General features: G+C 37.7%; 1 protein-coding gene across 12 annotated transcripts in view; it reads right to left on the reverse strand.

Moving 5' to 3' along the window:
- Positions 1 to 16,219, reverse strand: part of RGS22 (regulator of G protein signaling 22) — a 180,795-nt gene that overhangs the window by 123,452 nt on the left and 41,124 nt on the right. For 9 of the 12 annotated variants that reach the window (XM_040494102.1, XM_040494103.1, XM_040494101.1 and 6 more), the window contains 5 exons: positions 9,575 to 9,660; positions 8,755 to 8,923; positions 5,615 to 5,744; positions 2,757 to 3,366; positions 806 to 967 (listed from right to left, as the gene is read on the reverse strand). In XM_040494102.1, the coding sequence (XP_040350036.1) occupies positions 806 to 967; positions 2,757 to 3,366; positions 5,615 to 5,744; positions 8,755 to 8,923; positions 9,575 to 9,660 (1,157 nt within the window). The remainder of the gene's footprint in view (positions 1 to 805; positions 968 to 2,756; positions 3,367 to 5,614; positions 5,745 to 8,754; positions 8,924 to 9,574; positions 9,661 to 16,219) is intronic. The other 3 variants (XM_040494110.1, XM_040494111.1, XM_040494108.1) reach the window with 3 other exon arrangements.

Genomic DNA, 16,219 nt, shown 5'->3' on the forward strand with positions numbered 1-16,219 from the left:
GAAAGAAAGAAAGAAAGAAAGAAAGAAAGAAAGAAAGAAAGAAAGAAAGAAAGACAACATTCTAACTACATATGGAAAAGTACAAAGCATATATGTAATCTGGAATACCTAGATGGGAGATGATGCCAGAAAAGTGTGTGAGGGACAAATTATGATAACCTTATTTGCTAATTTAAGGCATTTGAACTCTGCACTGAAAGCTGTGGGGAAAGATCTCAAGCAGAAAAGTAACATAATCAGATCCATTACAGCCGCAAGGCAGCTCAATAACCCTCAAATGGCACACATCTTCTCCACTATGTCCCCTCTAAGTTCCCTATTTTGAGTCCTTAAAGTTCCAAGTAAAACATTACCTCTCCTCTGTATCCTGTGTGATCACTACACTTTCTTTTACTATACTCATTTCCCATGTATGTTCCTTTTACTAGATTGTAATCACTAGATTTGTCTATATTTTACCCTTGTGTCCTTAGTACAGCACTTGGCCTATAGTAAGTGCTCAGAATAAATCTATAACTTTTTCAAGATGTACACACACACACACAATTTGATGAGATACTGACCATAAAAAAGTCAGGGGTAGTGTGCTCACAAAGTTAAAATGAATGTCCAGTCTTATTACGGATTTCAAACACCCCAAACACTGAATTATCTAAAGGGTGAGTACTTAAGGAAGGTGAAAAATACGATAATCTTGTCATTTTAAATCTCCATAAATTATAAATCAGTAAGACAAAAATTATAACTTGTAATTAGCCTAGGAAAAGTAAAAGCAAGTAAGTTTGTTTCATATTATTTTTCTTACCAATAGAGAAGTAAGGGTTTTACAACTTCAATCTGAATATTTCTTAAATGTTCTTCATTCCACTGAGATGCATCTAGCAGTTTAAGTTTTGATAATATTTCTGCAGAAAGGTAGCAATCTCCACTGCTCACTAAATAGCATTTTTTCATCTTTTCAAGATGTCTAAAACGAGACATACAAATTGCCACGATATTCAACAAACCAAATGTTTTCACTTCTAAAATGTTTCACACAAGTAATGAACTATCTCAAAACCAACACTGAATTACAGGAGTACCAATGTGGAGATAAAAATATTTCTTACAATAATGAGAATAAGAAAGATATTTTTAGTAGGTTGAACAATGGCCTTCCGAAGATATCCATGTCCTAAACCCCAGAACCTCTGAATGTTACATTACATGGTCAAAGGGATTCTGCAGATGTGCTTAGGATTTTGAGAAGATTATCCCAGATTATCCAGGTGGCCCTAATGTAATCACAAGGGTCCTTCTAAGAGGGAGACAGGAGAGTCAGTCACAGAGAAAAGATGTGAGGATAGTAGCAGAGGCCAAAGAGAAGATGCTATGTTGCTGGCTTTGAAGATGGAGGAAAGGCCATCAACTAAGGAAAATAGATGACCTCTGGAAGCTAGAAAAAGCAAGGAAATGGACTCTCCCCTAGAGCCTCCAGGAGGAATGGAGCCCTGCCTACCCATTTTAGACTTCTTATCTCTGAACTGTAACAGAATACACTTTCATTGCTTTAAAAGCCATTAAATTTATGGCAATCTGATACAGCAACAATAGGAACTAATACAGTAAATCCTGAAGAGTTTATGTAGGTTGCTTGCATATAACTTCCCCAATATGTCTTGAAAAGCAGTAGTGGCTTTCCACTCCATAATCGATCAGGGCATGGCTTCATAACCAACCATTTGGTAACCCCTGATCTTATAAGCATGTACAACATGATCTGAATGCCATTGAAATAACTGGAATAACCCAGTAACTAGTATGTACTCAGTCAAACCCTTACTGAGAATTGCAATCTACTGTAGTTGATCTGCTTCAAAGCAAAAAGGAGAACACAGACAGTATAAAAACTTTCTTAAAGCAGGGTCCTCTTAAGGTTCTTAAGACTTACATAATCTAAAATATATGGGACAGCAAAACAAGGACCTGGACCCATCAGAGATCTAAGAGGTTCTCTAGAGGATATCTAGTATGATACCTAGGAGATATCTTACTCAGATATGAATGTCTTAAGTGGCATCCAACAAAAGATCATGGGATATGTTAACAGAGCAGGTTGTTAGGATCAATAGTCTCTTACAATGGCTTAAGGTGCCTTTCATAAAAGGTATCTTAAGCCAGTATGGTTATATACTGAAAAATTATTTTTTCTATAAAAATAAATCGTGAGAATATTATAAAAATAAAATAGAATGGGGCGTTTGAGTGAGTCAGTCAGTTGAACATCTGACTTTTGATTTTGGCTCAGGTCATGATCTCACGGTTCATGAGATCAAGCCTTGCATCCCTGGGGTCTGCGCTGACAGTCCGAAGCCTGCTTGGGTTTCTCTCTCCCCCTCTTTCTGCCCCCACCCTGCGCATGTGCATGCACAGGCACATGCATGCTCTTTCTCTCTCAAAATAAATAAGCATTCATAAATAAATAAATAAGAAATAAATAAATAAGAATGATTGATTTGAAAGCAAGTTTAGAATCTATGAGAAGAAACATTATGCAAACCCAAACAATTGCCACTATTTGTACCTGATAATTATGAAATCACAGAAATAGTGAAATCAATATTATTATAATAAAATAAATGTTAATATTAATTCCTCTGAAAGCATAAATTACATTTTTATATTTACTTCAGGCTTTCTGTCTGTGCTTAAATGACCCAAACTAATATTCCATAATTTTTTTTAAAAAACTACTGAAAAGTAAAAAATTGACTTACCTTTGATGTCTTCCAGCGTTCTTAAGAACTTTTAACCTCTCAATATCCATCCATAACAACCAATATCTCTCTCCTAGTGTACCTTTTATAAATTTCTTAAATCTTTCAAACTCTTTTCTATTGCCAATATCATAAGCTTTGTGAGAAATACACCAATCAGCCCTGCTCTCTTGTCCAATGCTCTCACTTTTTAAACTTGCTTGTTCTAGCATCTCTTTTGACTTGACATAGGTTTGAAATGTTTCACTTGACACAACATTCCTGCCAGGAACAGGCTCAAAACCCTCCTCAATCACCACTTCTGTTACCTTGTTGAAATTTATAAAATCTGGGCTTTCTCTAAGTGGCTCTTCAAAAATGTGATGAATTGCTACTCTCAAAATAAAGGCTACGTAAGATCTTAAAAATTCTTCACATGTTGAGAAATGCAATATAAGGCCATCATCAGCATCCTGTTGCTTTTCAAGGTATATTCTCAGAAGCGCTTGAGAAGGAGTGTCTTGTAGACATACAGACCCATCTTCTTCTTTGAAATGAGAAATTAATCTAGTGGATTCAGATGAGTCCCGTTTTGTCCTCGGGTGAATTCCATCATCAAAGATAAAACTTTCTGTATTAAATCATAAAAGGCTATTAGACCAGATATGAATACAAATATGTTTTTATTATTAACTAGATGTTGTAGAGCCAGCATGGTAAATGGGCCTGTCACAGGTAGAGACTTTGTGCACTTAAAGGGGAGTTCTAAAGCCACATTTGGTACCAGAAGAGAAAAACCTGCCCAAAGGATTGGTTATGTCTTCCCTGGACATAAAAAGGGACACTGGTAGCAGATGAACTAAATATTTGATATCACTAATACAGAGATCTTCAAAAAGACATTATGCACTTTTAAAATGTAATAGTTTAGGCTGATATAGAATGTTAATATATAAAGGCCAAATCTACTAAACACTAGAATATGTGCATTAAATAACTGTATGTATTCCAATATTTCATGCTGCATGGTAAAATAAAACTAGCTACCATTAATGATGAAACAGTCAATGAACAGATCAGAACCAGAGTCATATCAGTAATTTTTTAAAATTCACTATTTTGGGGGCACCTGGGTGGTTTAGTCAGTTGAGCATCTGACTCATGATATCAGCTCAGGTCATGGTCTCGCAGTCATGGGATCAAGCCCTGCTAAGCGTGGAACCCACTTGGGATTCCTTCTCTCCCCCGCTCTCTGCCTTTTCCCGCTTGTGTGCACTTTCTCTCTCTCTCAAAATAAATAAACATTTTTTTAAAATTCACTATTTTCTCAGAAAGATTCAATTACTATCATACTTTTAACCTATCATCAAAATTACAAAATGACATAAAGTACTTACGAGAGATTACAAATACAAATGGGTTGTTTTATACTTTTTCTAAAGTATAGTCTTTCATTATTTTCTCCTTCTTTAGAAATCAGAGAAAGATCTGATGTCAGTGCTTTATTTCCCATGCCAAATCTACCCCTTGAAATGCCATGGATCAGGAAAACTCTGTTGTCATCTGTGCCCCACCTCCATGGGCATTTTCTCAGGCATAGTTTTCAAATCTCAGCGAACTAGAAATGTTTCATTATAATTTTTATTGAAAATTAAGATACTAAGTTTCCACAATCTTGAGAGATTAGACTTTTGTAAGCCTACGAAAGGATCTGGGTATACACTCAACCCCGTTGTAGAGGAAAAGAGCAAGGTTAGCATTTCTGTTCATCACCTTCCTGCTACCCTTTCTCTTCCTGTTTACCATCTCCTCTACCTTTGCTCTCCAATTTTCTACTTTACTATTTGGGGGAAACAGCAAGAAATCTATAAATTCACCTATTTTCACATTAAGGAGATTCTTTTCCTCTTTCTAGATTTAGGTTCAATTCTAGAGAATCCAGATTTACTGTCCCCCAAAGGCTGCTTACTTACACTTTTCCAAAGAATTAGGTAACAACTGTTAGGGAATTGCTAAGTTCCTCTCCTGAATCATGTTGCTAGATTTTTTTTTTCCTCTAGCAATATCATGTTAATGACTCCCATTTCTGGAAATTTCCATCTACATTTCTGAAAAGTTGGTATCATCCACAAAAGTTCCCCACAGTAGAAATACATCTGCTTTTCAAGGAGAAAAACAGTCTGAACTTAAAAACAGAAGGAAAATTCAAGTTGTATGAATGATTATATACTTTCAAGAGGAAAGAAAGTTTGCACCCCTTAATTTCAAAGGCTTAATAATAATAATTTATAAACTACCATAGGAAATAAAGACAAAACAAACACTTACTGACTGCCTATGAAGTACCAGGCACTAGGCTGGGCTTTTTCTATACATTTAGTATGTGTCATTATTCTAATCTTACAGATGAGAAAAGACTCTCAGAAGTGGAATAACTTTAAAAAGTCACACAGCTAGTAAGTTTTAACCCATCTAACCCATCCTCTTTCTACTATGCCAACTTGCCTCTAAAAAACCAATAGAAAGTGAAGTGGGGCAGGGGGGGATGGGGACGGAGATAATTTTTCTCTCCAACCACTAAGTATGATATTGTAAGATTAGAACAATGAAAAAAGATTTAAAGAGGAGTTCTGAGGGGGGCCTGGGTGGCTCAATCGGTTAAGTAGCTGACTCTTGATTTCAGCTCAGGCGATGACCTCACAGTTCATGAGATGGAGTCCCGAGTCAGGCTCTGCATTGACAGTGCAGAGCCTGCTTGGGATTTTCTCCCTTTCTCTCTGCCCCCCCTTCACTCAAGCTCTCACTCTCAAAATAAATAAATAAACTTAAAAAAAAAAAAAAAAAAGAGTTCTGAAATCATTCTTGTCCTTTCTGCTTACCAGAAACAGATGAAATAACCGGTGGTTCAGTTTTGCTGTGGAGTACACAAGAGGGTAATGAAAACGTTGATACTGTTTGCAGACTCTGTTTTGCCAGTGTAAACCAATCTTTCGTTTGAGTATAGGTGGCCTAGGAGAAAAGGAGCACCTTTGTGTAATGTTAAGATTGGCAGTATTCTTCCAATCACAAATCTTGACACATCATTAGGGTAATATTAAATTTGGAGAGTACAATATGAAAGGAAAATTTATGCCATCAAAGAAGAGAATACTGTCCACAGAAAAATTCATTATCTGAGAATAATGGGAAGGAATCTCAATTCAGATTATTTGCATAGTAGATGGCCAAAAGAAAAAATGAGCCCAATATCCATCAAATTCTTCTCTACTGTTCCACCAGAGGCATGCAACCCTACTTCCTGGCTTCATTATAGGTTCATGCCATCCAGCTGTATCTTGAGCAGTCACATGGCTCATCAGTCCCTGGCTGCATCTTTTGTCAGCTACTCCCATTTACAACTTCACAATTATTCCATACCCCTAATTCTGTCTGATCTGGTTCAGTGTTTTTTTACAAGGCCTCCCTAATATGAGAAACTTACTCTCAGGAGCACTGAAAACCTCTCCAGGCTCAACTACGCCTTTGCCGTAGATTCAGTTTTCAGAGCTTTGCTTGCATTTTATACATCCCAAAGACCGATTCCTGACTCCAGCTGCCTCTGGACATAGCCTTCAATTTTTCCTTTGCTTTTGTGTACCTCGAGCCAGCTGAGTAATTCCCAAGTTGACCCTCAGCTTCCAGAACCCCAATCCTGAGAAGCCCTCATCTCAGCCTTCCTGGGAAAATTCTTCTGCCTGCCTCTCACTAAATAATGCCCTCATATTTTTCTAAAATAATCCAAATTGTTCAACAGAAGCAGAGAAGGGAGTGTCCAGCATTATTTTCATTTCTCCTTTGTCCAACTGAGTCAGAGCTGGCTGGCGCTTAGCCTCAGGAATACTCACAAAAGAGGCAGGGCTCGGGGCGCCTGGGTGGCGCAGTCGGTTAAGCGTCCGACTTCAGCCAGGTCACGATCTCGCGGTCCGTGAGTTCGAGCCCCGCGTCGCGCTCTGGGCTGATGGCTCAGAGCCTGGAGCCTGCTTCCCATTCTGTGTCTCCCTCTCTCTCTGCCCCTTCCCCGTTCATGCTCTGTCTCTCTCTGTCCCCAAAATAAATAAACGTTGAAAAAAAAAATTTAAAAAAAAAAAAAAAAAAAAAGAGGCAGGGCTCAAATGGAACAGGTATTGTTCCCTAATTGGCAGGGCAAGTCAGGCCACACAAGGAGACCAAAAAGCAAGAGAAGTAAGTCACTGCCCCTCTTAGACGTAAGGTTTCCTGGGTGGATAAAGGCTTTGACAGACTCTAATTTCCTTTTGTTCCCTCTTTTCCTTCCTTTAAAAACAGGTCATTTATTATTAATTATATGTTCATTTAACATATATTTACTGAGTGACTACTGTATTCTAAGCATTATCCTAAGCACTCAGAGAAGCCCAAAATAATGAAGAAACAGTCAGGGAATTGAGAGAGACCAACATACAAGAGTCCTTGTTATTTCAACTGCACAAAAAAAGATGGCGGAGTAAAAATGAGGAGAGAAAGAAGTCAGTCAGACATTAAAGCAGTAACTAGTCCACTTAATATTCTTAAAGGGATGAGTCCACTGTTTGTGTTTAGATGGTATAACTGAAGACCCAAAGAAATTAATGATCACAAAGATGAATTATCGTCATACAGCTGAATTGTCATCATAAAGATGAATTGTCATGGTAAATATTCATCTTTGTTTGTAGTCATGATTGAAATGATTTAGGGCCCAAGGAATTTTGAATCCTCAAAGTTCAAAAGCTATTAAGAAGATTTTAGATAAAGTACTAATCAAGTGAACAGAAATGAGTTTTTTTCATCACAGAAAATAGCAAAAATAAACTAGCTTAAATTTTACTCTCACATTTGATTTAATTTACATGTAAGGAATTAGATCTTATTTCCCTAGATTGATTCTTCCAGTTGTATGTTTACTGACTGACCTGTACTACGAGAACATATTTTTATGACACTCCTGACATTTCTATAACACCTAAAAGAAAAAAATAAATACTTAAAAATAAGTATAAGAGAGAAGAAAAATATGCTTTTAGTAAATCCCTAGCACTGGTCAGTGAAAATAATGCAACTGGCAAAATCTCAAACTTTTTTTTTGCCAAATATTACTGATAGAAATGCCAAACTACAGAATTAAATAAGAACTACACATGAAAAAAAAATGGTCAAGTAAGATAGAATAAGTCTATTCCAACAGAGATGGCAAATAGTTCTCTTGTATGACATCTTTGATCAATTGGAAGTGCTTGCCCAGGGTGCTGTGTTGAAAAGAATTTGAAGCCAAATCCTGGCTCAGCAGGAAAATTGCCATGATTGATTAGCAATGTCTGTCATGAATGGAATCTAGGGGAACAGGAACACATGGGCCACATATTTGCAATTCCTGGTTTTGTACAGAATATGTGTAGGAACTGTGCTTCCAGAAAGATGAGCTGATAATTAGAGGCCAGAGACCAAACGGCAGATTTTACTACAAAGTGACTCTCCAAAAGGACATTTGGTTCTAGGTTAGATCTCTTCAAAAGCAGTCATACAACCCAACATTTCTTCCTGGAGGACAAATTTATCTGATAATGGTTACACAGTAATGCATTTTGCTAATGAGGAATAATTTTGGCAAGAGGGAGGAGAAGACCCAATTTATCATTATTTTTACAAAAATTATAGACTCCAAATAATGAAAAATTTGGAATGAACAATGAAACCATGGATATAATTCAAGTTACCCTTCCTTGCTTCCCGGGCGACACTGAGCATGTTCTTCAATCTTGCATTTGTTGCTCTGCACACAGGAGGATAATAATACCAGTTACATTTCAGGTGAAGGAAGGCAAAGCAAATGAGTCAGCATAAATCCACAAAAGGTTTTGCTAAATCTGCTTTAGAAGTACTGGAAATCCTTTCCCCTGTTCAAGTGGTAAAAATGAAATTCCTATCCCTAAAATGATAAGTCTCCTTGAAGGGCCAAATCATGAAGAAATACTCATACTCTTACCTCACCAAGAGAAATGTAGAACTTTTTCATTATTGTAACATTTTCTTCTTCAGTGACAGGTGGTGGTGGACTGGGTGGTTTTTTCAGGACCCAGGGGGAAAAGTCTGCATCGAGTGTAATGTTCATGCCTGCTCTGCTCCATCGTACTTGTGAGACCAATTTGGCTAATCTGCGTTTTAGGAATCATAAAAACTTGAAATAAGTTTCAAATATGGTAGAATTCGGGAAAAAAAAAACTAAATTTTATTTTATGTATTCAAGCCAATCTCCTAACTCTGCACAATGATTCTCTTAGGATCTGCTAAAATTAATGGCTTATTCACAGAACTAATTAAGGATTATTCTGCTATAATTTATTTTATTTTATTTATATTATTTATTTTTTAAATGGTGGTTCTAAATATAGGTCAAATTTTACTTAAATTTAAGGAATGTTTAGGTACTTACTTACACATTAAAAGCCAGAGAACATAAAAGAAAAACTTGGCCCACTGTGACATTCTTTTTCATGACACACTTATATTTGTTTTTTAACAGCTTGCACATAAATACCGTTATCACAAGTAGATAATTTTAAAAACATAATGATCAAGGAAGCACAACTGAAGTACATTTATTAGGTACTGTTTCTATGGGATCTCTTTGGAAAAGTTAAGTGATTTTTACAAATGCTCTATCACTTGCATACCATAGCAGGTAGGATACAAATGCAGTGGGTTTAAAGGTATACAATTTTACTAAGAAAGTACAGGAAAAATGATTTTAGGTGAAAAAAAATCCAGGCAATTAAAAAACGTGTTTGTTGATGGGACTACAATACCTGTATTCAAAGTAGCAATCACTTTCCAGAAATGCTGGAAGTCTTTCTTTTTTGATCCACTTAATACCTTGTTCACGACTGAGACACTGTGAGGGGACAAGTGAAAAAGAAAATGAGTCAAAGACAGTCACCTTTCAGGACAATGAAGGCCTAATCAATAGAGCAATAATGACCTCCAACTCCTTCTAGGAGCCCTGCTTCTACCTTCTTTTTGCACAAGAGAGAGCAAGAACCTCCAATCACATATCTGAAGCCATTGCTTGCCTTCTAGTATTTCTTTAATTCTCTCAACAATCCTGCATCAACTATTAGTCCCATTTTACAGATTAACAAACTGAATTCAGAGAAGTTAAGTAATGTATTGGAGAAGGAGGTATGAGAAAAAAAGTCACTTTCAGTATTTTTGCAGTCATAGAATGGTTAAAAGTAATCATAAACAGGAAAATAGTTAACCAGAATCTTGATAAGGCCACTACGGTCACTACAGTCCCCTTGTCCTTCCAACTTTAGGAACTTTGGTTAAATATTTACCATCCCCAGCCACTCTCCTGGAGATACCAAGGTTAGCAAGAAAGCTAAGGCCCTGCCTTGAAGGAGTTTCCAGGTAATTCAGTAAACAATAATAACAGAGCACTACCATAGGTTCAGGTTTCTGTGGGAGGGCACATAGGCACTAAAACCAGCAAAGGCTTTTCCCACAGAAGATGCCACTCACTCTTTCACCTAACGCATGATTAGCCTGGTGAAGAGGGGTGGGCAGGAGAGGAAACGAAGAGAAGCATAGTATGACTAGATCACGGGGTGAGATTAGAGGAATGGAGGGAAGCAAGCTGGTGAAGCAGGCATAGGCCTCACTGTGAATCATCTTTTAAGTGACAGTAAGGAGTTTAGACTTTATTCTGAGGTTGCGAGGGCCATACAAACTCAAGGGAAGAGTTACTGAGTTGCTATTCATCCTAAAATATTTACTCACCATTGATTCTCTTCTGTCTTATATTCACTGTTTTCCAGAATGCTAAAGAAGGTCGGTACTTTGAACACTAAACCAATGCTACTAGATAAGGAAAACAACCAGTAAGGTGCACATCTCAGTGAGGCAAGGGTGTCTGTATTTATGTGACTTCCATTGATTATCTGCTAAAGCAACAGGTGTGCTGTGATATTAATATCAGTCAACACAGACCATTGCTAACTCCAGCGAGGAGGCTAAAGGCTCACATAGTAGTACTGCCAACATCAGATGAGCTGACATTCTTTTTTTTTTTTAATGTTTATTTATTCTTGAGAGAGAGAGAGGCAGAGCGTGAGCAGGGGAGGGGCAGAGAGAGACAAAAACACAGAATCTGAAGCAGGCTCCAGGCTCTGAGCTGTCAGCACAGAGCCCGACGCGGGGCTCGAACTTGTGAACCACGATATCATGACCTGAGCCAAAATCAGCCACTCAACCGACTGAGCCACCCAGGCACCCCTGATGAGCTGATGTTCTTTAGCGTGCACTGGTGCTCAACACTGCTTGCATGTGGCATGAAGTCATTAGGTTCTCCAAGACCAGAAAACTGAAGGAACGATGCTTTCCTCCTGTTCAGCCAAAAGCACCCATTTGCCCTTACCGAAAACTATCTTCCAGGTAATGAAAAAATAGAAGAAACTTTGGAAGCAGCCAGCACCTGAACAGTAACATCTTGTGGATGGTCTTATTGTTTGGGTGAAATCTGAAGGACATTTGGATCTTGTAGTTAGAAAAACTCCAAATATGCCTCCACATATGCTACACACTGACAATGATACAGGACTCTTGAATTTTCATTAGCAATGCATTCAACGTATCACAGAAAGGCACCAGACTACATATAAAGATCAATACACACCCTTGAGGAATACTACAAGCTTGTGAAAGCTGGTCAGTCACACAAAATCAATTTGCCTAATATTTACTTAATGAACAGGTCACTGACAACCCATCCCCTTTTGAATATCTCTGCATCTATCTGATCTAAAAATGAAATGAAATGAAAAGTTTAAAAGGGACAAAATCAAAATCGAAGAAAAGTCTTTTAGTCAAACTGCCAAAAAGTCCCTTCAAGGTGTTTACAAATAAGGCATAAAGTATACAGACAAAAAAGTATAAAGGCAAAAAAATACAGGGGTGCCTGGGTGGCTCAGTCGGTTATGCATCCGACTTTGGCTCAGGTCATGATCTCGTGATTCATGGGTTCGAGCCCCGCATCAGGCTCTGTGCTGACAGTTCAGTCTGGAGCCTGCTTCAAATTCTGTGTCTCCCTCTGCCCTTCCCCCGCTCATGCTCGCTCTCTCTCTCTCTCTCTCTCTCTCAAAAATAAACATGAAAAAAAATTTAATAAAGGCAAAAAATACAGAACCATCTTGTTAGACATGACACCTTAATGAATACTTACAAAAAAACACAAAAATGATTTACCTAAGGTAAAACTATTTAATCCTTAAAACTAAAAAAGACAAAAACAAAAACATACAGTAAAATCCATCCTTTTTAGTAAACAGTTCTGTAAGGTTGTTTTTTTTTTTTTGTTGTTGTTGTTTTTACATTTATTTTTGCGACAGAGAGAGACAGAGCATGAACGGGGGAGGGGCAGAGAGAGAGGGAGACACAGAATCGGAAACAGGCTCCAGGCTCTGAGCCATCAGCCCATAGCCCGACGCGGGGCTCGAACTCCCGGACCGCGAGATCGTGACCTGGCTGAAGTCGGACGCCTAATCGACTGTGCCACCCAGGCGCCCCAGTTCTGTAAGGTTTTGACAAATATTTAAGTCGTATAACCATGACTACAATGAAGATACAGAATAGTTCCAACTTCCTCCAAACTTCCTCATGTCACTTTGCATTCAGTGACACCCTCTAACCCTAGGCCCTGGCAACCACAGATTGGTTCTCCACAGTTTTGCCCTTTCCAAAGTGTCATACAACTGGGATACAGTTGTAGCTCTCTTCATTTAGCATAATCATTTGAGATTGACCCATGTTCTTATATGGATCACTAGTTCCTTCCTCTTCATTTCTCTTCAGCTGAGAAGTACTCCACTGTAGAGATGAACCACACTTTATCTACTCCCCACTTAAAATAAATTTGGGTTTTTCTTATAGTTCTTGGTGATTATAAATAAGGGAACTACAGACTTCACATACAATTTTTGTGTGAACAGAAGAGACTGTTCATTTCTCTGGTAAAATGCAAGGGTAGGATAGATGGGTAGGATGGTATATGTTTAACTTAGAAAGAACTGCCAAACTGTTTTCCAAAATGGAATTCTCTCAACAATGTGAGAGTTCCAGTTGCTCTGCATCCTGAATGGCACTTGGTATTGTCAATGTGCATTGCATATTTTACTCATTTTAATAGGCGTGTAGACACAGTTCGTTGAGATTTGTGTGTGTGGTGTGTGTGTGTGTGTGTGTGTGTGTGTGTGTGCATGCACACTGCCTTTTCTTTATAACAGCTTTGAGACAGAATTCACATTCCATACAATTCACCCATTTAAAATGTATAATCCAATGGTTTTTAGTATATTCACAAACAATCACCACAATCAAATTTAGAACATTTCATCACCTTCCAGAAAACCTCATACTCATTAGCAATCACTCTCCATTTCACATCAATTTCCCCACACCCATCTCCCCATGTTGTCTGCATTTCTCTTATGATGAATGTTGAACATCTTTTCATATGCATTTTGGCCATCTGTACATCTTCTTTGGAGAAATGTCTATTCAGATCCTATGTCCATTTTTTAAAACTAAAGTATGATTAACATGCTGTGTTATATTAGTTTCAGGTATACACTATACTAAGTCAACAATTCTATACGTTATTCATTGTTCATCGCAGTAAGTGTACTCTTAATCCTATTTCACCCATCCCTTGCCCCTGCCCCTCTGGCAACCAACAGTTTGTTCTCTATAGTTAAGAGTCTGGGTTTTTTTTGTCTCTCTTTGTGGTTGTCTGTTTTGTTTCTTAAATTCCACATATGAGTGAAGCTATATGGTAGCTGTCTTTCTCTTATCTCACATAGCATTATACCCTCTAAGTCCATCCGTATTGTTGTAAATGGCAGGATCTCAAAGATTTCATTCTTTTTTTATGGCTGAGTAATATTCAGCCACATAGGTCACATCTTCTTTATCCATTTACCTATTGATGGGCAGTTGGGCTGCTTCCCTATCTTGGTTACTGTAATAATGCTGCAATAAACATAAGGGTTCATATATCTCTTCAAATTAGTGTTTTCATTTTCTTTGGGCAAATATGTAGTAGTGGATTTCCTGGATTATATGGTAATTCTATTTTTAATTTTTCAAGGAACCTCCATAATGTTTTCACAGCGGCTGCCCCAATCTGCATTCCCACCAACAGTGCATGAGGGTTCCTTTTTCTCCACATCCTTGCCAACCCTTGCTATTTCTTGTCTTTTTTATTTTAGCCATTCTGACTGGTGTAAGGTGATATCTCATTGTAGTTTTAATTTGCATTTCCGTGATGATTAGTGACGTAGAGCATATTTTCATATGTCTGTTGGCCGTTTGCATGTCTTCTTTGGAAAAATGTATGTTCAAGTCCCCTGCCTATTTTTTATTTTAGGTTTCTCAAGCTTTTATTTAAATTCCAGTTAGTTAACATACAGTGTAATGTTAGTTTTGGGGGTAGAATTTAGTGATTCAACACTTACGTACAAAACCCAGTGCTTATCACAACAAGCACACTCCTTAATCCCTATCACCTATTTCGCCAATCTCCCCTAACACCCCCTCTGGTAACCATAAGCGTGTTCTCTATAATTAAAATCTGTTTCTTGGTTTCCTTTTTTTCTTTCCCTGCTATGTTCATTTGTTTCTTAAATTCCATATATGAGTGAAATCATATGGTATTGTCTTTCTCTGACTTATATCACTTAGCATAATACTCTCTAGCACCATCCACATCATTGCAAATGGCAAGATTTCATTCTTTTTTATTGCTGAGCAATATTCCATTGTACATATATACCACATCTGTATCCATTCATCAGCTGATGGATATTTGGGCTGTTTACATAATTTGGCTATTATTGATAATGCTGCGATAAACATCAGGGTGTGTGTATACCTTTGAATCAGTACTTTTGTGCCCTTTGGGTAAATACCTAGTAGTGCAATTACTGAATCATAGGGTAGTTCTATTTTTAGCTTTCTGAGGAAACTCCATACTGTTTTTCAGAATCCTCTGCCCACTAAAAAAATTTTTTTAAGGTTTATTTATTTTTGAGAGAGAGACAGAGAGAGTGAGTGAGTGGGGGAGGGAGACAGAGAATCTGAAGCAGGCTCCAGGCTTCAAGCTGTCAGCAGAGAGCCCAGAGCCCAGAGCCATGAGATCATGACCGGAACTAAAGTTGGATGCTTAACCGACTGAGCCACCTAGACACCTCTTCTGCCCATCTTTTAATCAGATTGTTTATTTGGTGTTGAGCTGTATAAGTTCTTTACATATTTTGGACATTGACCTCTTACTGGATGTACTATTTGCAGGTATCTTCTCCCATTCAGTAGGTTGTCTTTTTGTTTTGTGGATGGTTTCCCTCACTGTGCAAAAGCTTTTTATTTTGGTGTAATCCCAATAGTTGAATTTTGCTTTTGTTTTCCTTGCTTTAGGTGACATACCTAGAAAAATGTTTCCATGGTTAATGTCAAAGAAATTACTGCCTATGCTTTCGTCTAGGAGTTTTACACATGTGAAGTTTATTTTTGTGTATGGTATAAGAAAGTGTTCTAGTTTCATTATTTTGCATGTTGCTGTTCAGCTTTCCCAGCCCAATTTGTTGAAGAGACTGTCTTTTCCCTATTGTACATCTTTGCCTCCTTTGTTGTAGATTAACTGACCACACAAAGGTTGGTTTATTTCTGGGCTCTCTATTCAATTCCATTGATCTATATGTCTATTTTTCTGCCAGTACCATACTGTTTTGTTACTACAGCTTGGAAGTAGATCTTGAAATCTGGGACTGTGATACCTCCAGCTTTGTTCCTTCTCAAAATTGCTTAGGCTATTCAGGGTCTTTGGTGGTTTCACACAAATTTTTGTATTATCTGTTCTAGTTCTGTGAAAAAAATGTAGTTAGTATTCTCACGGGGATTGCATTAAATCTGTAGACTGTTTTGGGTAATACAGACATTTAAAAAAATTTAATGTTTATTTATTTTTGAGAGAGAGAGAGAGAGAGAGAAAAACAGAGTTCTAGCAGGGGAGGGGCAGAGAGAGAGGGAGACACAGAATCTGAAACAGGCTCCAGGTTCTGAGCTGTCAGCACAGTGCCTGACATGGGGCTCGAACTTGGGAAAGGCAAGATCATGACCTGAGCCGAAGTCAGACATTTAACAGACTGAGTCATCCAGGTTCCCCACTAATATGGACATTTTGACAATATTAGTTCTTCCATACCATGGGCATGGAACATCTTTCCATTTGTATGTTCCTCAATTTCTTTCATCAATGTTTTATAGTTTTCAGAGTATAGGTCCTGCACCTCTTTGCTTAGGTATATTCTTAGGTATTTTATTATTTTGGTACAATTATAAATGGGATTGTTAATTTCTCTTTCTGCTACTTTATTATTAGTGTATAGAAATGCAACAGG

This window comes from Herpailurus yagouaroundi, unplaced genomic scaffold (assembly GCF_014898765.1).
Source record: "Herpailurus yagouaroundi ecotype Mexico unplaced genomic scaffold, PumYag 186, whole genome shotgun sequence".
Classification (NCBI taxonomy): domain Eukaryota; kingdom Metazoa; phylum Chordata; class Mammalia; order Carnivora; family Felidae; genus Herpailurus; species Herpailurus yagouaroundi.